This window comes from Lampris incognitus, chromosome 4, assembly GCF_029633865.1.
Source record: "Lampris incognitus isolate fLamInc1 chromosome 4, fLamInc1.hap2, whole genome shotgun sequence".
Classification (NCBI taxonomy): domain Eukaryota; kingdom Metazoa; phylum Chordata; class Actinopteri; order Lampriformes; family Lampridae; genus Lampris; species Lampris incognitus.
Window position 1 is genome coordinate 48,332,653 of NC_079214.1, and position 24,360 is coordinate 48,357,012.

The 24,360-nt window shown below is 40.2% G+C and overlaps 1 protein-coding gene and 1 pseudogene across 1 annotated transcript in view; both read right to left on the bottom strand.

The window, feature by feature from the left end:
* Positions 1-24,360, bottom strand: part of furina (furin (paired basic amino acid cleaving enzyme) a) — a 120,372-nt gene that overhangs the window by 52,801 nt on the left and 43,211 nt on the right. The window contains exon 3 of the mRNA XM_056278306.1: positions 6,809-6,907. Within this exon, the coding sequence (XP_056134281.1) occupies positions 6,809-6,907 (99 nt within the window). The remainder of the gene's footprint in view (positions 1-6,808; positions 6,908-24,360) is intronic.
* Positions 1,352-1,474, bottom strand: LOC130112169 (U4 spliceosomal RNA; annotated as a pseudogene).

Genomic DNA, 24,360 nt, shown 5'->3' on the forward strand with positions numbered 1-24,360 from the left:
AATGTTCTCCCTTTTACCTCTATCTTGCTCTATGCCTGCACTGCACAGTGATTTTGAGAAAAAATATATTATATTTTTCCTGCCAGGGCATTTCAGTCAAATCAAACAAGGGAAAATACTTTCGTAAAACAAGATTTCCCTGTTAGTTAAATGTACTGTCATTCAATTTAATTTACTGTAATTTAAGTTCCTACAAAATATGAAATTATTCAACAGGCTCATTAACAAGATTTGTATTAATTGCTTGTACCTTCCATGTACTTTTTTGCAACATGGAATACTGGAATAATATGGACTATTTAGTTCAGTGCCATGCTTGTGTGGATTTGCAGGACAATTGTTTTCTTCATAAAACTGCTGCTATCTTAAACAATACTTATAAATCACAGCTTTTTGTAACACAACATTTGAACATGTGAAAATTACATTTACCAATGCAGAGTATGCCGTAACAATTGTGATATATTCTACAGTAAACACTAACACAGAGGCCCAATTCAGACCAAAAACTAATGTACTATATAATTAACCATGTTCTCACCCAGTGTACTGTCAGTGGTTATGATGGAGAACATGGGGCTCAGCCATAATGAATCTACTGGCCCATCAAGAAGCCAGCATCATTTACTGAACTACTAAAGCTAGCCTTTACAAAGTTAGGTGTGTAGATGCAAGAAAGTCATTGGGGTTTAGAGCGGCAACTTAAGTAGATTCAGATTTATAGATTATTCCCTGAATAGGCTAAATGGAATCAGAGCTTACTGCAAGTCTATTAGAATATTGCATCCTCCAAACACTACTCTACATAGTTCTCTAACTTCGCAGAGCAGAGGAATGAGGTTGCAGAATTTGTATGCAAGCTAGATAGGACAGGTATGGCAACGAGGAGTATGCCTTTTACTAAATTAAAAGAAAATATTATGTTTTCATATAACATTAAATTTTCAGACTCGCACATCTTATTTGATACAAGATGCTAATAATTTTTTTCCTCTGCTAAATCTCCTTCCATTCAATTACACACAAGCATAAAACCGCTACATCCCCCTGAGAGAAATGAAACAGAAAAGGTGTCAATGAGGATGGGTAGAATGAGTGTTTTAGACAACATCACACACACACACACACACACACACACACACACACACACACACACACACACACACACACACACACACACACACACCCACACTTCCAGCCACGAGCATGTCGATGGACTTATAAAAAGCTTGCCAATGGAGTTTATGAGGTCAAGGTAATAAGCAGTTTATTTAACTCAAACTCAGATTTGATAATGAAACTAATATCGAATATCCCTAGTGGTGTAAAATGTGTTAAAATTGTACAGTAACCTACTTTTAGACTGCCATATCACATAAAACATGCACAGGTAAATAGGTAAAGTTTTCAACTAGCAATAATCGCACCTCAGATAAACCTCATAGGTTAAGCGATACTGCCAGTGCACAGGTAAATGGCATTGAAATGGAGCAGCACTGGGACCTGAATTTTCAAAAGATGCATATGTACGCTTCTGCTGTAGCTTGTAAAACAAAAATAAATTTTACTGCATGATCAGCAAGCCAGTTAGCTGGGGCCATAGCTTTGCATTAGGTGCAACTTGAAAAAATCCTGTATCCTTCCATTTCAAATGCTGGAGCATGAAAACATACTCTTATGATATTCAGTTCTGCAGAGTAGGCAGACAACTATAAACCCTCATTTCAAATTTAAAGTGGCAATTGCAAAAATTACAGTTGCGCTCTTTTTTGGCATACACTTGCCAGGAGTCATGTTGAAACAGCTAACTAGTTTGTCTACCACAACACCAGAACACAGGAGCGTTTGTTCCGCCTATCCTCTCTGGTGGACCAACTGCTGCTGGGTGACATAAAAAAACATCACTACGTTTGCGACACTTGGGACATGTAGCGGGAATGTCGCCACAGACACGTTTGCATTTCTCTGCATTACTGCAAATGCAAGGGTATTTATTCATCAGTGGCCAATAGGCTGAATCATCATTGTGTCACCTCGTTCAGCGAAAGATATTAACTTTACAAACATTAATTTTAGTGAAAATCTTCAAGAGGAAACATTTTCCTAAACAAATATTTTTATTTTGAGATTTCTGATGTTTGTTAATGGGACACCTATCCACCTTTATGGCCTACTCTGCAAAAATTGCCACATTGGGTGGTGTGGTGGTCTATTCCATTGCCTACCAACACAGGGATCACCAGTTCGAATCCCCATGTCACCTCCGGCTTGGTCGGGCGTCCCTAGAAACACAGTTGGCCATGTCTGTGGGTGGGAAGCTGGATGTGGGTATGTGTCCTGGTCGCTGCACAAGTGCCTCCTCTGGCCAATCGGGGCGCCTGTTCGTGATCCTCCCACGCACTGTCCCCCTGGCGAAACTCCTCACTGTCAGGTGAAAAGAAACAGCTGGCGACTCCACATGTATCAGAGGAGGTATGTGGTGGTCTGCAGCCCTCCCTGGATTGGCAGAGGGGCTGGAGCAGCGACCGGGACGGCTTGGAAGAGTGGGTACAAAAGTACAATTGTGAGAAAAAGGGGGGAAAAAACTCCACAAATAAATAAATAGATAAATTGTGGAGCACTCTATGAGTAAGAAAAAAAAAGTTATTTAAATAACTCAATGAATTTTTTTGGACATATTGGGGTTATTATAGTATTGGATTAGATGACCCCACCATCTCTGAGATATTGGAAGTGGAAGGACAATGGAAATGCTTGTGATCTATCTGAGCAGTCAAACTGAGGTGCATCTATAGATATACAATTTAAATCACATACAAATCCACGAAGAAATGTGTTTAGAATTTGATCGCGGGGGGGGGGGGGGGGGGCTCTTTCCATGTGGTGTTTTGTGCCATACAGATTAAAGAAAATCAATCAGATTTAAATCATATATGCACAAAAAAAACTCAATTTTGGCTGCCAGGCTGAACAGAGGCCAACTTTGAACTCAGTTGTGAGTACATACGGCTCTTTAGCTTGGCTAAATCCAAAACTCTGGTGATGGGCAAACCTTCACTTCATTGTCTTTTATGTCATATTGGCATGCTGTCCTGTCAAACACTTGAAAGTGGATGCTTTTGGGACCATGTAATGCCCTTCTCTGACTGCTAGCACTCAATGACAGTCTTTCATTTCATCAACACAACATATTACCAGGGGTTATGCTACAATTTATCGTGATCCATCACTGACAGACAGGGTTGTAAAAATTACATCCTAGCTATTTTTACTCGACTGCTGGAGTAGGCTCCAGCATCCCCGCGATCCTGACAGCAGGATAAGCGTTTAAGATAATGGATGGATGGATGGATTTGTTTTCAAGTATACTGATATCATATTTTGCATTGCATTTGTGTAGGCCTATGTATGGAAAATCTGGTTTAATACCAACATTACAACAGGCCTAGGGCTTTGTTTAACTAAGTGTTTAAAGTTATGGAAAGATTAAAAAAAAAAGTCGTTTATGCATTCTGGTACCTTGCATGTTGGCAATATTGAATGCACTTTTTAAATTCTAGCAGCCTACCTAGCCTACCTACAGAGTAGGCTACATTTTGATTATGCTTTAGCAAAGATAGTTACTTGTAAAGGTTTTATGAATCATAAATAGGGCCAAGGCAATATGGCTAGAAAATATTATTCCAATATTTTTAGGCTTTGTGATGATAAACAATACATAAATCTCAATATTTTTATGCATGCATATACAATTATTATACCTAATTTCCCCTTGGGGGCGAATAAAGTATTCTGATTCCGAATAGCTTGACTGTATTCTCAATCAGAACAATTATTTTATGGTTAAACAACAACCTTTTTTTCTTTTTTGTGCATTTTCCGCCTTTTTTTTTTACTAGATAGTAATAGCTAAGAGAGACAGGAAAGGCAGGCAGCAAAGAGCCCGGGCCAGATTTGAACCCAGGGTGCTGCGGTAAGGACTCGGCCTTATGTGGTACACGCTCTACCAGGTGAGTCACCGGGGTACCCCAACAACAACCTTTATTTTGAGCAATAATCTGAACCGCATGTGCACAACTTTAGTTTCAGTACAACACACGGTAGTGCTCAGGTAAAAGCATGCATCCTTGCTTAAAATTTCAAGTCGATGACACATGCAAGGCATATCTAATACAACGCAAATCCCTGACATGAATATATAAGGAAATTAATTTATGCCACAATGGTTCATTGCGTGAGAGCATAAAAAGATAAACAAAAATGTCCAGCAACGACAAAATATTGAATACTGGCTCAGTAACAGAGCGTAATAAAGTAATAGGAACTATGTCATTTGTTATGTTATGGGTAACAACAGCGGTAATTTCTCCCCACAATGCACTCTTTTTGTTTTGAGCCACATTTTCGCCATCCTCAATGGCACATGGGCAACTTGCCTTGTGTTGGTGATAGGACATCCCCCTTTGGAGTTTGACACTTACTCATATAACATAGGGTGTTGTTCGAGATGATGGAACAGATTTGGAGTAGTACTGCTTTTGGTACCATCTTTTCAAAGGACACTTTGCAACTGACTGTACTTTGTTGCTCATCTAAAACCAAACCATTCCGTATCACTGACTGGGAGTTCATTTTACTCAATCTTCATTTGTTGTACAGTTTTTGGCCTGGCTGGTGCTCAGCTCCACTTTTCTCAGTGTCTCTTTCCATTTTTTTTTACATTTACCTCTTACAGTGCATTTTTGGCCAGTGGGGCTCAGTTTCAGGCACTGTTCGATTATTGGATTGTCTGTTCCATTTTTGCAATGTAAAAAAATTAGGAAAAAAAGAAACCAAAGGCGCAGTCATTAGACAAAAAAAGCAATATTATCAATGTAGTTCAAACTGCACGGTGGCCCAGTGGTTAGCACTGTTGCCTCACAGCAAGAAGGTCCTGGGTTCGAACCCCAGGTCCTTTCTGTGTGGAGTTTGTATGGTTTCCCCGCGTCTGCATGGGTTTCCTCTAGATGCTTGGGTTTCCTCCCACCATCAAAGGCATGTTAGGGTCTGTGCCCCTGACCAAAGAAATAGGAAAGAAGACCTGAAGTTGGCCCCCGGGCACTGCACTGCGGCCACCCACGGCTAGCTACAGAGCTAGGACTGTTTAAATATCGAGGATGAATTTCCCCATAGAGATTAATAAAGTATATCTTAATTTGCATCCCGCAAAAAAATACATTGAGTATATTGTCAGTATTCAATATATTGCCCAGCCCTAATCATAAACAAAACCTGCTGCACGATATTCACACACAGAGTATACACACCGTAATTGACAGGAATATAAGCCAGAATTTTCTCAAAAAGCCAACAAACTCAATTCCTTATATCGATTCAGTCTCGGTGATGGATGGCATTTGGAATTATCCATCAACTCTTAAAATTCAGTAAATGATGGAAAATGCTCAGTTAATGCAATCCCTGCACATTATACTGTCACAGCAGCCTCTGCTTCTCTGACCGTCATGATTTTTTCAATTTGTCATAACCCCTCTTCATTTCTCAGGTTACTTGACCATACTTTACTATATAGCAGGTCTTTTCTCAAGGTATGACTAGATCTACTCTATCTATTTCTGTCTCTCAGTGTTGTTGTGTAGGCTGGCTTCTCCTGTCAGTAAGGGAACCAATGCTTTACTGGTAATAGATGCTGATAAGTGTAACCACTTGTTGTGAAGCATAATTACATTTTCAAAGCCTCTTCCCAGAATTTAAGACAATTACCTTTTTTCAAGTTTTCTTATCAGAAAAACATATCTTAAGAGTCAGGACAATATGGTAAGTAGGCAACTTCCTTCACTACTGTTTTGCTGAGTTAGATCAACAACATCTCAAAAGTACATTCAAGCGACCTGGGTCCAACCCTTCTAAACCCGCTATCAGCAGATGAAACATGGCTAGGCTAGCGTTTACTTTGGCCTGCATAAAATTTGTCTGCATGTTAGCTTAAAATTGCCTGTTAAGTAAATCAGAGACTGGATGGCAACAATTTGAACTTCTATCAAAAACTAAACCCTCAACAAGTTAGGTCTGGATATTCCACTGTTACAGTAGGTAGGCAATGTATTAACATTTGTTACTTGATCAACCATTTATTAATAACTGACCACCATCACTGGGCTCATAAATCTCCAGATTATCTGCTTGCTTTAGAAGGCAATGTACATGTTAGGCTAACATTAAATCTAACACATATACATACAGCTTCATAAAGAGCACCACTCTCATCACAGCCTACAAAGAAACAACTTCTTGAATTTGTTCCCATTATTTTTTAATCGAAGGCAGAGAATTCCTATTCCCCCAATTAATTACTGTGTCCCTAATTATATGTTATTCCATCATTCTGATTTGTTGTTTTCATTCCCGATTCTTATTACTTTCAAATGACAAAGGACAGTGACCTCGCTATTAAAGAATTCCTTGGTATTAAAACCCCCAGAATAGTAAGCAACAAGCACATCAAATCTCCTCCCACAAAATTCAAGATACAATTCTCTTCTTCTATAACCATTCATACACAAGCATAAATCGCCCACACACAGGCCATCATCCATGTCAACAACCCTCAACCTTACACTGTCCATAGCATGCTGACATCATTTAGACAACTCAGATCTGAATCTATATCGTCTCAAAAAGCACTGTGCCGAATCAGACCCTACATTCTGACTTCCCTTGCAGGAGACAAGGAAATAGACCATGTCCTCGAGGGGATTAATTTAAGTGGCATCTTAGCACATATACCTGCCTTGCTGATGGACCTTACCTCGGGCTCTTGCTGTAGACGAACTTGTGTCCCCCTGTGGTCTGACAACGATCTCTTCACCACCTTGCGATGCCGGAAATGGTAATAATCACCAAATATCTACAAACAGAGAGAAAAACAAATATTTATCATAGAGGAACATTTATTTTCAACTCTGTCTTCATGGCTCCTTCTCTCACACAAATACACCTACTATATACTCCTGGAGGCGCAGTAGCATGCATTTATGTGACAATAGCCTGCTTGAAGTACTGATCATACAAGGTGTCACCAAACGCCATTGAAATGTCATGAGAATATTTGGCCTCTTTGGTAATCTAGTTGATCAGATAGTAATTAAATAAGCAGTTTATAAAAGGTAAGATCTCACTGAGAACGGGATAGAGGTCAGTTCCAGCCTTTGGAAAATAGGGGACAGCAAAATCTAAGGTGTTTTGTGGCTAAATCATCTGATGTTAATTACCCCGTTATTAAATAGCTGTATTGAAAACAGGGTATGGGCTTACGCTGTAGTCATTCCAAATAGCCAGAAAATATTTGAATCTCTGTAATATGGCACAGATGATCAAATACAGGCTAAAAGACACCCAGCTTATGTGGAGCCAGTTGACTGCTTAAATAACAGTGGACACTACTTTTATAGAGGATCACTGCACCATCAAAAAGCCAACGGCCTTACTGTGACCCCAATAAGTCAAACAGAACGAGAATACAGATGTTCATGACTTAATAAGAAGACAGGCCATACACAAAAACCTCTATATCCCATAATCTTCAGCACACAGTCCAGTTACAATACCACCCCTTTATAGTACAGGACATTACCTCCTATACAACAGTGACATTCTTGCTCTCTATGTACTATATTGGTATGGTTTACAATAACTTGAACAGAAGTGGGTTATGTTTTAGGTGGCAGACAACAAAGTGGTTTGACTGGGCATACTGCATTAAACGTATTCATCCAGGTCAGAGAAAATAAATGTGAATAGGCTATCAGACAGAACAATATTGGCTCCACAATCAAAATTGGACTCCCATGGGAGTGAAAGAGAATGTTCACTAACTCCCTCAACAACACAAATGAACTTGGCTAAACTTTTTGCCAAGTGAACTGTTTCAGAATAATAAATTGAACGTTTTTCCGAGAGAGTAAACTTGGATAAACCTCTAAATAAATCATGGCCAGATTGTGAGAGCTAGTGTTTAACATACCAAAACTATCAATTACAGAATAGATACATGTTTGTTTAAACTAAGCATACACAACTGTATCAAGGCAGGTGCTGTAAATGAGGGGAAAAGACCTTTTTGTCCAAAGAACGGTGTGTCAACTTAATAATTGCTATTGGTGATGCAGAAACTGCAAAATACAGCTGAAGTGTTGGACAGGGTGTGTGTGTGTGTGTGTGTGTGTGTGTGTGTGTCACACACAGTACTGGTATGTAGGCATGACACAACATCCCTTCACTCCCAAGGACACGAGGTTTAGTTCCATAGCCTCCAATGCTTCTATGTAATTATAGTAAAAAGGCTGATTCCAGCCAGGTTAGCACAAAACCCCTACGCACAAAAACCTAACAGACAAATAGGGAAGCTACAACCAAGAGAAAAGGTTACATACACTGTACCATGATGCAGCTCAGAGCTACACCCACTAACACACCCCCAAGAGTGAATGATGTTGCAATAAAGATTAAAAAAATAGCTAAAGCTTAAAGCTGCATGAAAACATGGGATGTAAAAGGATAAGAATAATGATATCAAAAGTTATTAGCACAGCCAATTGTCTATCTTATGAGAGGGAAAAGGGATGGGAGCAGGGAGTGGATCTATTGTGCTCATCCAGGTCTATGGGTCAAAGGTCACAAAACCGGAGGCCTGCTTGAATGTCAAACACATACACACTGGCACACACACACACCTCTATCAACAAAAAAATAAACCTGCTATTAAACGTCTAGCCTGCAGCTCAACCGTCATGTTCCAACTGGGGAAAAACATCAGCCATTCAATCAGGAAACCACATTGCTGCTGTAAAGTTTAACTGCTTTTCCTACGGAAAAAGACCATACAAGCCATAGACATTTAGATAGCGGAAATGTGGAAACAGATGGATCAAGGCTTGTGATTGACCATTACTGATGCGATAAGCAAGCCACTGATAAAGCAGAACCAGCTTAAATGGTGCTCCTCAGAGCAGCCCATTACTGGAGTAAGGCATTAATCCGTCAGCCTCATTGAAATGCACAGTAACAGAAGGTTGAAAATTACTGCCTGTCAGTTCGTATGCCTGTTTGCTCTCCCTTGCTCGCCAAGTTTACCTTGTGGTTAAGCACTTATCAGAAAGGCTGGTGTCTCATCTAACCTGAATATTGACACAATCATGTTTCACAAAGAGCACAACAATATCTGGAGCCAAACTGAAGTCAAGTTTAGGGCAGGAAGAGAAGTGCTGTGAAACTCTACACCATGTGGAGATGTGAAGTAACGAACAGAGAGCCTCTGGATCAGTGGTGTAAGGTAGTTACGAAGGGCCCCGGTGCATGCTATTATGACAGGCCCTAGTGCACACTAGTTACTAGTTATGAAGCACACACACACAAACACACCATTAGGTGTATATATATTTTACCAACAATGTGTTGGATTTTACAGTCGAATGAGTTACTTAGGCTATTGTATTCGGAAAGTAGCGAGGTCAAATAGAAAGTTATCAGAACCATGGATAGCGCTCTGACACGCAGTAACGTAAACAGATGGTCAATCAAATCAACAAGTCAACTAATCAATCAACAATAGCAGGAATATTTACATATCTAAAGCTGTTAATGGGACGGTATGTAGGTTAAAAAAAACATCACAGGTGAGTTGCTAGATAACTAGCCTATAACTTCAGTAAATATGCATTGCTGACTGGAGCTAACGTCAAATTTATTTTTCACATCAATAAACTGTTTCTGCAGTCAGTTTAACCACTGGCTTGTTGCTGTTGGCTTCATAGAACAGAGACGCATTCATCAGCTCATTTCCGTGATTGAAATGTCAGGCGAAATTGTTGTTGCTGGTGTTGTAACCTTCCAAAGAAGTAACAATCAAAACAGGAAATAATGCGTCATTACTACAATTCATCTTCTATTGCACAAGTGTTGTGTTACAGCGTAAATCATTTGTACATCATTTTGGGTACAGTAATGAACTAATTTGCTATCCTAACGTTACCATGGTTGACACACCGCTGAGGGCAGCGAGGCTGATGCCAGCCAAACTGCTGCATTGCTGCTAGGAGGGAGAGTCATCCGTGGGCTGGCAACTGTTTATAAAAAAAATCTGAATCAGAATCGTATTTATTGCCAAGTACAAGAATATACAAGGAATTTGTCGTGCCACAGCCAAAGGAATCTAATTTAGGGAGCTTTGCTACTGTCTCCCCCTGTTCTTTTCTCTCTTGTCTTTTCTTACTGCTGCTTTTATGTTTGAAAGGCACGACTGCTCGCTCGGCTTGAAGATGTGCTTAGCTTGTCAGTCTTGACTTTTAGATTTTGCATCTATATCGTATCGTCTTGTCACATGATCAAATAGAGACTTGATATTGGACAACAAAATAGGTATTACCCAGCAATCATCACTTCATATTTGTATATGACAAAAATACCAAACAAAAGAAATTATTAATTTAATTGAAGTTTTTATAGTTTATTTCTAGTTTTTTATATTTTATGTAGAATAAGCATATAATTTTGTTATAGACAGACTTTTTTTTTTTTACAAAAAAAAAGGAATGGAAAGAAAGAAAACCATGATGGAGATGGGTTTGCCTTTTCAAGGGCATTTATAGCAAATAGTACCATCTTCTAACATATCCTGAGTTCTCCTTTGAACACAGGCATATGTCCAAGGTGGCAATCTGAATCAGTGCAACAGCACTGTCTGCATTGTCTATATTTACACCATTGCTCTGGCTTATGGAAGTTCATTCAGAGGGGTTGACATCAGGGGCCTATTTTTGTACAAAAGAGAGGTAAAATAGGATATATCTGATAGCGATTTGGCATGTTACAAGTGTTTCTCATTTAGTTGTATTATAGGTCAGCACTTTGCAATGTATAGCCCTTTGAACATCAAGTTTAGTCATCATTTGCAATGGAAAAGGAGATGTATATGTCAACATTCAAACACAAAAAGTTGCATAATTACAGCCTGCCAATTGAGTGATTTGTTTACGTAATAAGGCTGAAGTGTAATTTCCACAAAGGTGTAGTGGTGGCAAAGATCACCGCAGTGGAAGCTGGATTTAACCCAGGGCTGGTCTTAACACAGGCCAGAGCAGAACAAGTGATCCCCACGCAGCACTAAAAGCGACTGCACAGATGTTCTGCCTGCCATCCACACTACTGTTCTATCACTGTTTCTTCCCTTGATCATTTCTCCTTCGTTCATTGTTTCAGTCTTCCATCTCTAGCTTAATTTGTTCCCCCACATTTATTTCAAGAATTTAAATCTCCTCTATTTAAGCGAAACCAGAAAAATAAATTAAAATAAATGTGGTCGCCTATAATACAAATAACCACATTCACTCTGCTTGAAATGCACAACTCAACTGTTTGGTTACATTTCTGGCATACAGGGATGTATTTAGGTGAACGGGTGGCCCACATGCACACAAGTAGTCCAACACTCCAACGCACTTGGAGCAAACCCAAACACCAAACTGCTGCAGCTTGCTGCCAGATTAAGTACATGTTTAAGAAGCTATACAAGACAAGTTCACGCCAGCTCATTTATTCACATAAAAACCTATAACAACTGCATCAAGCTACTGCCTACACTTCTTGCCAGCTGAAAAAAAGAAAAGGATTTAACGCTTTAAACTGCTAATATCATGCTTGTTCTGACAAAGGAATAAGCTGCATATTCACTGGCACCAACAATTAAAAATGGTTTAAGTAGAAGCAAAGAGAGACAGACTATTATCTATCTATTGTTCATGTGGTTGATTAGAACACCAATATCTTCATCATCAAAAAGACCAGCTTAGTGGAATAGTGATCAAAGAGGCTATGCTTCAAGCCAAGCAAGGGTCTTGATTAAAGCTCCAGTGACAAGAAATCATCTTACTGAAGTTTCCCTTAAGCAAGCCACTGAAACCCTACTGGGATGGGGGATAGGGATATCTTCCTCAGAGATAAAGTATCACATTAATATTATCATTACCGAGGGATAATCAAAATAAAGATTGATCCTGAGCATTTGATCTCAAATGTCAAAAGGTACAGGAAACTGAACTAAAATAGTGATTACATTCCCCAAAATTGACAACTGAGCATCTTGCAAATATATGTCTTAGGGGGAATCTAAAGTCAAACAGGAGTCAGGTGACATTCTGCCCAATCCATGCTCTGGACAAAAGGTGTATTTGTGAGCCTACTGCAGTTAACAGTATTAGGATGAATCGCTGGTGAAAAAAACGTTATGCATCTAGTCCAACAAGATCAATATTTATTTGAGTGATGCTGTAAATGTTTGTTACACATTTACAGTGACACACTTTCCCTGCATAGATGACTCTCAGTGTTAAAGCTACTGTACATGGATATTTTATAAAATACTTCCGTTTAATCTCAAACACGGTAGCAGTCAGAAGAACTGGCTGTCATATTTAATTTAATTGCTTGAGCTAAAGTAGGCAAAACTTAGCCCAGTGATAACTGAACTATTAGGGTGCCAGGCAAGACAGTCTAAGCTAGCCATGATATACAGTAGAAATCTGTCAACATAGATGACAGCTACTAATCGCTGAGGTTATGCATTGGTTGGGTGCTGTGATCTAGCTATTGCACCTGTACATGTACAGGTAGCATTTTCTGGTAATGAATGTAACATGTAGCATTTTAACTTGTATATCTCTCCAGTAAGGTACATATACAGCACCGGTGTCAGTCAGTGAATACAGAGACAAAAAAGGTCTACTGTAAAGAACTACTTGGTTCAGCTTTAGCTTCTTAGTCAAGCCATATTTCTGCTAGTGGAAGACGTGGATATCTTTGACACAAAAATGTGCACAACAAATATTCCCCTTGTTGACTTTTGTCCAGCATAAATGCCGGTTGCTCTCGAGAAATGCAGTCCATTTCTGTGAATATCTTGCATATACTTGCAATTACTTGTAAGTTCTTGTGAGCAGTCCCACTTAAGGTTCCATTTTCATTAGAGTGGCAAAAGTGCACCCAACGAGAGAGGGTGGTGACTGTAACATTACTGGCAGAAATTATTTCACTGGTTTTGGGTCAAACTGACATGAATCGGTCCACAGAATATCCTGCACACTGAAAACCTGACATTTCGACAAGGTGAAGAGAATGCCAATATCAGCACCTAGGCCTTTCTGTATTTCTGCAAGACTCAGATATAATTATTTTGGGTTATTTGTGAGTGAAAGCAAAAGTGCATTAAAACAACCCATAGGAGTGTGTATCTCACCTTCTGAGAGTATTAGACTTGTATTGCAATAATCGTGCTCACTCCTTGTCGACGAAGTGTTGATCTCACATCCTGAGCTGCTGCTCAAAGGCACTGGGGATGGACGATATCAAAGGAGGCACAATCAGGTCTTGAAGGTCAACGCTGAAGCCATCAGCAAAGGAGTTGAGTGGGCCAAGCGTGCCCACCTCTCTAAGCATGCCATGACCTTCTGAGTCAGGGGGCAACCAAGACCCTCTACAAAAACATCTGCAGGCATCTTGGCCTCTGCAAGGGACTGGTAGCTGTTAGTTGACCTTGAGTGGCAACCACATCGTGACCACCACCATGAGAAGCGGACATCCTTCCCCTGTCTGAGTCCACCAGATAAACAGTCCTACTGGAGCTAATGACCCCCTCGGAAGACTGCTTGGAAGAGGCCTTTGAAAGGAAGCTCGCCAAGTATGAGGGACTGGTCAGCAACTGTCAGCAAGCCAGTTGGAGAGTAAGGTGTCTCCCAATAGAGGTCAGATACAAGGGCTTTGCAGGCCCATCCCTGTCCAGAGTATTTTTCAGTATTTTGGGCATCGAGGGAGGCAGGAAGAAAAAAACCTTCCACAACACCACCAAAGCAGCAGAAAGAGCCTAAGACGGCTTGGCTCAAGAGGGGAAAGCTATTAGGAGGCCAAAGTCACTAGCTAGTCACCTGGACACAAGCTGGGGTCTGATCAGCCTCAGACCACTTGAAGGAGGGTGTATATTGTTTAAAGACCTGAAACAAACATTCAATAATTCCAGAAACTTCACTGAAAATGTGCCTAGAAGCATAAGCAGATGTACTTGCACAGAGCAGTGCGATATGATGTAACTTAATACAGTTCATCAGTGAAAAGAGTTCCATTTTAATTCTACCAATGGTATAGGTTTTTTTGTTTGGGTTTTTTTTTTTTAGAATTAAGTTTCCTTTAATAAGCCCCTTGGGGAAATTCATTTACTGCAAATTAACCCACCCTAGCTGTGATCTCTGTAGCTAGGAGCAGTGGGGCTGCTGCCTACATGCTGCACCCGGGGACCAACTCCAGTTCTTTTCCCATTGCCTTGGTCAGGGCACAGAGAGAGTATAAACCCTAACTTGCATGTTTCTTTTGATGGTGGGGGAAACCGGAACACCCACAGAAAACCCACCGCAGACACAGGGGGAACATGCAAACACCACACAGAGGACAACCTGGAATGACCCCCAAGGTTGAACAACCCTGGGCTTCGAACCCAGGACCTTTTTGCTGTGAGGCGACAGCGCTAGCCACTGGGTCACCGTGCTGCCTGTGATTGGTTGCAAGAAGAAATGTTGAAAATATACATCTACTCTATCTAGTAGTGGGAGATGGAAAGAAGGATGGTATTATCTTTTGGAATCTCATTTGTTGTTAGTAAAACATGAAAATCGATGCAATTCAAAACATTCCTTTCAAGCTGTCCGGATTAGATACTCTATGTAAAAACAGCAATGGCAATTATGAAATGCCAACAATGAAAAATATGTTTCTCATCTGACTTTATTCTGAGGCCCACATCAATTTTTTTGTGATTTCCCCCCAAATTTTGCCCAATACGAGCTGCTGAATCGATGTATCTCAAATATTAAGTTCAGCACATCAGTTCAAATCAGTGAAATGTCACATGCCTAAAGCTTGGACTACGCACGCTGTTGCCAACATGTGTACACAGGGTCCCTTCTCTGCAGCGCTGAGGCCAGCGCTCCACCAAGTCCCAACTCTCTCCTGGCTGCCCAATGATAGAATGACCTTTGCAGTCCGGTCAAGACTGCGAAGTCACAATATCTTCAGTCATAACTGGGAAACTAATCTCTTCCAAGGAAAACTTTATGTTCTTTTGTTTCCCATGAGCCTCCTCTTGCCCTTGCACTTGACCTTGCTCCTGTCTTGGGAAAAATGTCTGTTTGGCTTCATTTTCATTCTCTTTGAACTCCATTTGAATAAGCACTTGGGGATATTTGAAGTTCTATAGTGTGGATGGTATGGATATGACAATTAAAATCATCATATTCTTCTATTACATGCAATATAATTCACAATATTAAGCATAACTCACAAAGGATCAATAAAATTAGGTCAGTGTTTCTCAATCTGGTAATCAGGTACCACCAGTACTGCTGGTTTTCTATTCAACCAGGTAGTTATTCACATTCATTTGGCGACAGGCATGGGCACAAGTCCATGAATACTGGGATGGTATCTTGCGCTTTATCTGTGCCCCTGTCCATAGGGCTAGTGGTTGTGTCAGGAAGGGCATCTGATGTAAAATTTTGCCAAATCATTATGCAGATTGACAAGACCATGCTGGGTTGGCCGAGGCCCGGGTTGACAACGAGCGCTATCAGTCCTGTGCCCACACAGGGTACCGATGGAAACTATCAAATTCGCTGTGGCAATCCCTTGGAAACAGGGAACAAGCCGAAAGAAGAAGAAATTATTCACATTCATCTGTAGTTCCAAGTATGAAACATCCCTGATTGGAGGCTCGGATATCTGGAAAAACAGGTGAACGTAAATAACCGCCTGGCAGAATAGAATGCTGATCCCTACAACCTCCCACTTGTATGGGAGAGGGACTCACTAAAACAGAATATAAAAAAAATAGTCTATAAACAAGTTAAAATTCTGCCAAACCCCTTTGGGAGTCTTCCATGTCACTTAAAAAAGACAGGTCAACTCTTCAGCTGCCAGAGTCTTTCATGTTTATAGAGCAGACACAGTGATATTGTGCTTCAAGGCTGTTAGATCACAGGTCGATGAGAGCTTTCCTGATACATCTGACTCAATACATTGAGATCTTTGTGCAGTCATTGTTGTGATGATGTGGAGAGATAAACACAGCATGGAATAGGCTACATTTTCAAATTACATTGCCATGAAGTACAACAGACACACAGTTTTACCAAGTTTATATCTACAGAATCTTTCAATACAAATTGCCGAAGGATTGCTGCTTATGAGAAGTAGCTGACACCCATCAAATAAGCAAATGCAAGTTCTATTGTTTCTCTTAGTTACAGAACGACAAGTAGCCAATAAACTGCTAAGTTTCAATAATGGACATTCCCCCCTTGGCTGCATGTTTTAAATCCCTGACTCAGATCAATGTGCTTTAGCGTGGAAGCGTCTTCATGCAAAAACAGTCAGAAAATTGAGGAAAATCTAGGCCCGAGCTTTCTTCAAAACAAGGTAACGGTAATTGACCTTGCAATTATTTCAAAAGATAGCCCTAAGAGACCATTTGTAATGGTATGAAATTCCAAATCATTTTGAGCAATTTCTATAGAAAAGCACAAGCACAAATCTTTTCAGCCATATCAAAAAACGTTCTCGTGTCATTAATGAATGAATCATCAAAATACCACAAATCAAACTGAATCCAAGACTAAAATATAAGAAGTAACACCACTTTCAATTGGAAAATGTATGTTACATTTGTGGGGGGGGGGGTATTCAATATGCTTAGTGAGTATACACTACACCGCTAATTTCACATACTAAGTCTTTTCAATGATTAGGATCTTGGCAATGGAATGAAATGACAAAATGTTCTCTGAAAATTGGTTCTGCATTTTTGTTCATTTATCAAAACGTTACAGCACATCAAACAGAGAAAGTGAGCCATTACAAACACTACACAAAAATAAGAGTAGCCATATGCATTCCAGTTCCATATCCACTGCAGTAAGGAAGAATTACTTCAAACTGAATGGCAACTAGTTAGAACTGGTGTTGAAGTGCAGAGCCACTTTTTTGCCACTGGTGGCAGGGGGTTAAAACACTGCTGTCAAAACTTGCAGTAGAAAAATGCATGTGTCGTGCAAAATCCCCTTTAGTTTAAACTTTAGGGGATTCTGATAACTGCCTTTACCAGTATCAGTAAAGAAACTACAGCAATGTCTTTTAAGGTACTCAAGCCTTTATAGTGGGCTATCAAAGAGTTGCGTGGTAAACCTCACACACTTAAATAGCCTCATTCCTAATTTTTCCATAGCAATTTAATAAAAGCCCTCTGCCTTCATTATTATGTACACTGTAAATATTATCACTAACAACACTATCTTACCCTACAAAAAGTACTAAGACCTTTGACACCCCCCCCCACACACACACACACGACAGCATTCCGTTGGCCTACTTTATAGAGACGTTTCGACATCTTAACTGCAAGTTAAGTGGGGCAGAGTTTTTCCTCTGCTGTGAAATTCTGTTTGAGATTTTCAGATGCTTTTCATTATATTCAAAAGAAGGAAAGGAATGCCTCAAGTACAGGCTTTCAAACACACTTGAACATAACAAGTATGGCAGCGCATGAAATCATAAAGGATTGGCCCTGGGATCTGTTGGATAATCACAATCACAGATATTCTAGTGTTAAAAATCTCTGACCACACTTGTCCATGAATTTGTTATAGAAAAAAAAAATCCCCACATTCATTCTACTTAAAAAAAATCATTGCAGTCAAAACAACAGTAGAGAAATAATTCATCCAAATATATCTGCATTTTTGCAGTTACCAAGACGAATTGATCCTCATTACTGGAGGAATTCTATTACATCTGACCTCTGATTGCCTATTTGGGCAGAGAGAGGAAGAGACAGCGAGGGGGGGGGGGGCTAAAAAGGAAGCGAGAAAATGAGAATGTAAAATAGACAGCTAAAATGAGACAGAGGGATTATGAGAGGAGCAGGAGGACACAGGTTGTACCACCAGGGATGCAGCCATATCAATATGAGGAGCATCCTGTATCACTGCTATTGACACCATGAGGGAGCGCTAAATCTAATCTGAGAGGGAACCTGATACCAAGGAAAAACTACAGTATATCACACAGCAGGCACAGAGCAGATGAAAATATTTTTTAGGTGCTACTGTTTCACCAGAAAGAAGATAAGCACTAAAGACACAGTGAAAACATCTGGATTATATGAGAGCATATCTTATGTGACAAAGGCCATGTTCCACATCTAAAGTCATAGATATGCAACACGCTCCTCAGCCCAACTGCCAAGAATGACTTCATATCACTTAAATAAATTGCTATATGCAAGTAGAGGTGAATTGATGGATGAAATTCTGGGTTGCACAGGACTGATAGGTGTTAATGATGAGCAGTGTTTCCTCTGCCCATCTAACACTTAGGCAGATCACCCAAGTCATCTTAGCTGCTCCCCAAGGGAAAACAGAAAAGCCTACCATGATATGTGGATCTGGTAAATTTAAAATAAAATAAAAAATTGACTGGGATTCACCATTTTATTCAAGGTAGCCATATTTATTTATCAATCGTCTGCGGGTTATATTTAATTAAAGTCACAATGTTGTTTGTGACACTTTGTCAGGGATATCAGTGATCTATTTAGGACGACAGCTAATCCACAAATAACCAAATCATAATGTGTTTGCAGTTGCTCAGTTAAATGTTACTGTCAGGAAGGACTTTAACCAGGAGAAATGATACAATGGATTACATTTTACATGTTCACGGTAACAGTCAATTGTGGAAGAATAAAGCAGGTAGTGTCAAGTTTGTAAAAGCCACATTGATGTGGCTACTAAGCAGATATAGCAAACGAGATCATGAAACAACTTTATACTATATCTGATAATAAACATCAGTAGCTAAAACCCAGCTTCAACCATGTTTTTTTTTCCTTTGGGGTGTGGGTAAAGTGCTTACACAACAGCCCTGGCGACTTGGTTTCATTGCTAATGGACCTCTTGGATTTGTGTGGCTCAATCATCAGTATCATGACTGGTATCAGTAAGTTAAACAGTGACAATGATCTTCAGGATGGTAGCTCCAAGTCTCAAAACCTCCTTCATACTCCCACCAAGCTTTCTGACTTAGATGCCTGGCTGCCCAGCACAAATCCCTACAGTTGACTGGGCTGTCGACCATGACAATGAATTTGTGGTTTTCTGTTAATTATGATTCTGACATGGTAGCAATGGTAACAACATGAGAGCAAGGAATTTTATTTGCAAAGGGCACTGTTTCACATTTGAAAAAAAAATCTAATTTTGCAAAAACGTAAAGCAGGCCAAGTTTGGGAGAACTTTTTTTTTTCCATTCACATTCAAAAACTGCTGTAGACTGTGTATGCCAGTAGCATGTGAATGCAATGCTATTACAAATACAACTGAGCGCAACTGTTTAAGTGCATAATAAAATTCCAGTTAACAGGTTAATTAAAAAGGGGAATGTTCAGGGGGTGTCCAGGTAGCATAGCGGTCTACTCCGTTGCCTACCAACATGAGGATCGGCAGTTCGATCCCCGTGTTACCGCCGGCTTGGTCATGCATCCCTACAGACACTATTAGCCGTGTCTAAGGGTGGGAAGCTGGATGTGGGTATGTATCTTGGTCGCTGCACTAGCGCCTCCTCTGGTCGGTTGGGGTGCTTGTTCAGGGGGTTGGGGGAATTGGGGGGGAACAGCATGAGCCTCCCACACAATACATCCCTCTGGCGAAACTTCTCACTGTTGGATGAAAAGAAGCGGCTTGCGACTCCACATGTATCGGAGGAGGCATGTGGTAGTCTGCAGCCCTCCCCAGATCAGCAGAGGGGGTGGAATAGCAACCGGGACAGCTCGGAAGAGTGGAGTAATTGGCCAGATACAATTGGGGAGAAAAGGTGGGGAAAGTTTAAAAAAAAGAAAGAAAAAAAGCGGAATATTTCTCTAAAAAAATAAAATGTCAAAAGTAGTTTTTAAAAAAATACTTCCAGTAAATGACCATTTTATACTCAATTTCCCCTCGGGGATAACTAAAGTATTCTGATTCTGAAAACGGAAATGATTATGGTATTACAAATTTGACCCATTAATTCATTCCTTCATTCATCTTCAGCTGCTTCTCCAGGGTAGGGTCAGCTTCCTCTTCACCACAACAGTCCGGTACAATGTCCACATTACTGCTGATGCAGCACCAATCCGCCTGTCATCTCCCGCTCCATCCTACTATCACTTGTGAACAAGACCCCGAGATACTTGAACTCCTTCACTTGAGGCAACAACTCATCCCCAACCTGGAGGGAGTGATCCATTATTTTCCGGTAGAGAACCATGGCCTCAGACTTGGGAGGTGCTGACTCTCATCCTGGCCATTTCACACTCAGCTGCAAACCGCCCCAGTGCACGCTGGAGGTTACGTTCTGACACAGCCAACAAAACCACATCATCTGCAAAGAGCAGAGATGCAATTCTGAGGTTCCCAAAACGGACACACTCCTCACCTTGAGATCCCGTCCATGAATATCACAAACAGAATCGGAGACAAGGGACAACCTTGGCAGAGTCCTACACCACCGAAAACGTGTTTGACTTTGTGCTGAGACAACGGACATAGCTCTCACTTTGGTTATACAAGGACTGGATGGCTTGAAAATACTGCCCCCACACCCCATACTCCCGCAGTACCCTCCACAGAATGCCCCAAGGTACACGGTCGTAAGCCACAAAGTCCAAATCCACAAAACACACGTAGACTGGCTGGTCAAACTCCCATGTCCCTCTCAGCACTTCTGCAAGGGTAACGAGTTGGTCCATTGTTCCACGGCCAGGACAGAATCCGCATTGTTCCTCCTGGATCTGAGGTTCGACAATCGGTCGGAGCCTCCTTTCCAGCATCCTAGAGTAGACTTTCCCAGGGAGGCTGAGCAATGTGATGCCCCGATAATTGGAGCACACCCTCCGGTGTGACCCAATAAATTTGTGCAAAAATGGAAGAAAGAAAACGAATAAATAAATTGTGGGATTTCATTTGCACACTATTTAAAGAGCTGTTTTTTCCCAGTGTATTTTAAAAGGGATGTCAGGTAATGCAATACAAGAGAGTCATCACAGAAACAATGAGTTTGACTGGTGAAGCTGAAAGTCACTCTACACAAGGTGACAGCAAGTTAATAACAGCTGAGGAATGGGTGGAATATGTGAGCATTTCATACACTTGTCACTACAAGAATGTCTAAATTTCAAATATAAGGACAGAGCCATCAGGATGGTTTTATAATCTCCTTTACAGCCACTTGTATTAATAAATTTTTTATTTTTCTGCCTGTGGTGTAGTCCATTTTATCTGTAATCTGACACAAGGGAACGACGAGGAAGAAGATGACGATGACAGGCCAAGCGGACAAAAGCTAATGAAATGGACTGATGTCTATTTCTGATCTACACTCGCTAACATTTCTATTCAGAACGCAACTGCTGATAATGTGAAGGGACGTCCAAAATAAGTCTCATTACCTCTACATTTTGTAGCCAGAGAACTATCTGCTCTATATACTAAAGGGAGATGGTTACATTTTACTGTAGGGCTCTGCATCACACTACCACAACACAACTAGGCCAATTCTATCAAATTGCAATACAGTTCTAGATAAAAATTTTATGAATATTATTTTCATGACAATTATTAAAATCGCCATCATAAGTCAATATTAATGGGGGGGAAAGTCTCTTTTTTTTTTACTACTACTACCATGACTGAGTGGTAATACCCAAATTATGTTGTCACTTACACCACACAGTAGGGAGTTTGTTTAATTCTTGTTTCCAAAGTTGGTCTTATTTGCGTCAATGGACAAGGTCAATTTTGCCTCCATTGTCATTTTTTTTTTATTTGAATTTTATTAGCCTATTTCTTCCATTTTGAATTTTCTATGTTTGATCTGACATTTTAATCAGATTAGTGGCAAAAAAAACAAAAATAATGAAATCAATCAAAATAATCTTGTCAGTTTTTCACTTGCTACCCCTATATCAAACTACTTTTTCATATAGGCCTATGTGCTTTGGTTATTCGAACACAGGTGAATTTCCCTGCTGCACACATTCAACATGAAATGTTGCACTATCCTCAGTCCAGTACTGCCAAGGCCTGAGGCTACACATATTGCAATCAATGATCCTCCTCACTCTCCAAAAGCCTCTCGCTCATTGTGCTCTTTCTCTCTCCACTGAAGGTGAAGTGAGGTGAAAAAGATGAATGATCACAAAACAAACACCATCATGCTAGCTGTTGTACAACAGATGGAAGAAGGGTGCTCTGGAGGAGTCTCCGCTCATGTTGTTAGCATGGTGATAAAGCAGAAATGATAAAATCCTTTGACTTAACTGACAGTAAGGAATCTTGTAAAGGGTCTAGCAGGGGGAGAGATGCTAATAAAGCATTCCACCTACTTAAGAGTTTATCTTGCCGAATTATATATATATTAAAAAAAAATCTGGGTCGATGATGCACCTAATTGATCTATTTTTCAGAATAAGCCAACAAACTAACCTCCACTACAACAAGTATAAGCAATACATATAAAGTATAAGCATAAATAAGCAAAACGTATACCTTTATGACTGCAAAATAAATTTATCTGTTTACTTTATATTCAACAAACAGGATACTTAATCCCTTGTAGCATGTAAACACCCAGACACACTTTGAAAACACTTTTTATGTATATGCACTGAGCATTTCAAAACACTGACTGGAAAAACTTTAAGCAAGCAAGTTGCCAGAACTGAATGTCTAATCAGCTGTCATTTGTAAATAATGTGATGACCTTGGTTGATGCACAACTCTGTCATTGGCATTTGCTTCCAACACTAGAGTAAACATGCTGTCAGGACTTATGGTTAGCTGGTATGAGCCCCGTAAAGACAAAACCCTAAATGATGAGAGATGAAATTCAGTGAAAGGTATGGTTAAGGCTGTTCATTACATGGTAATAAATACAAGCGGCTGTCAAAATTTAAAAAAAAATATATATATACATATATACACACACACACACACACACACACACACACACACACATCCGCGCAGGAAAAAAATACTTTTTTATATTCGATAATATGCTGTTTAGGCTAGTGGTGTACAAAGACCAACATAAGGTTTTACACCAAAGTATGCTGAAAACACGTACATTTTCAGGGAATAAATATAAAACCTCGCACTCATTAACTGACTCTAAATGGTGTGGCCTGATACATGTGGCTTCGAGTGCCTGACATTCATAGTTCCCAAAGTTTTCACAACTCTACCAGCTACAAACAATGAGGCATCACCTCAGTTGTGTTTACAGAAACAGGTCCCTTAAAGGTATCCAATGTAATTTTTGCCACTAATGGTGCTGCAAAGCAGCGGGTCCCCATACTGTTTTAAATCATGTGTTCTTCCAGCACATGCATGTGTATGCACATGCACGCCACAAGCACAGGGCTGCAGATTACACACATCTGCAGAAAAAACATGAAGAGGAAATACCATACCGGAAATCAAACCGCATCAATATGCATCCAGGAAATAGGAAGAAATAGAAGAAGATCAACCAGAGAATAATGTCAACAGCTGAGAGCAAAGCTGCTGCCACAAAGGCAAAGAAACAAATAACCTGACCGTAATGAGGAAAACAGAGGAATAAAGAAATAGATTGAGTAAGTCCTGGCCAACGTTCAACAACTCTTAGAAATTGTTCCCTGATTTCAGCCTCAGGCGTCCTCAAGGCCAGGCAGGAAAATTAAGAGAATTGTTTTAGAAACAAATGTCTATAAATATCTAAATACTGCATGTAGGTGTGAGTGCAAATATTGTGTAAGGGCAACTAAAATCAAACTTTTTATAATTAATTTGAGAGACACGCACATATATATATGTGCGTTTTTATGTTGCATCACCCAAACTCTGATCATCTGTGCTAGTAATGATCAGTTTTTTTATCTTCTATTTATTATATAAGTGCATAGGATCGGTAAATGCTATAATTTAGATTTTGTTGAGCACTATTAAGCGAAAATAGAACATCATATACACGCTGAGCCTGCTCTCTCACCTCCCTGATTCTTTGGACCCCACCCCTCTATGTGAAATCCCTCCACCGCTGACAGCAGCTCCTCTTCCTGTACCCTGACCAGCACGACCGCCCCCAACCCCGACTCCACCACGGAGACCCTGAGATGTTGATGGATAATGGAAGATCCAGCCAATTGACAAACGAAGACTATGTATTGTTGCATGAAGATTACTCTTAACAAAT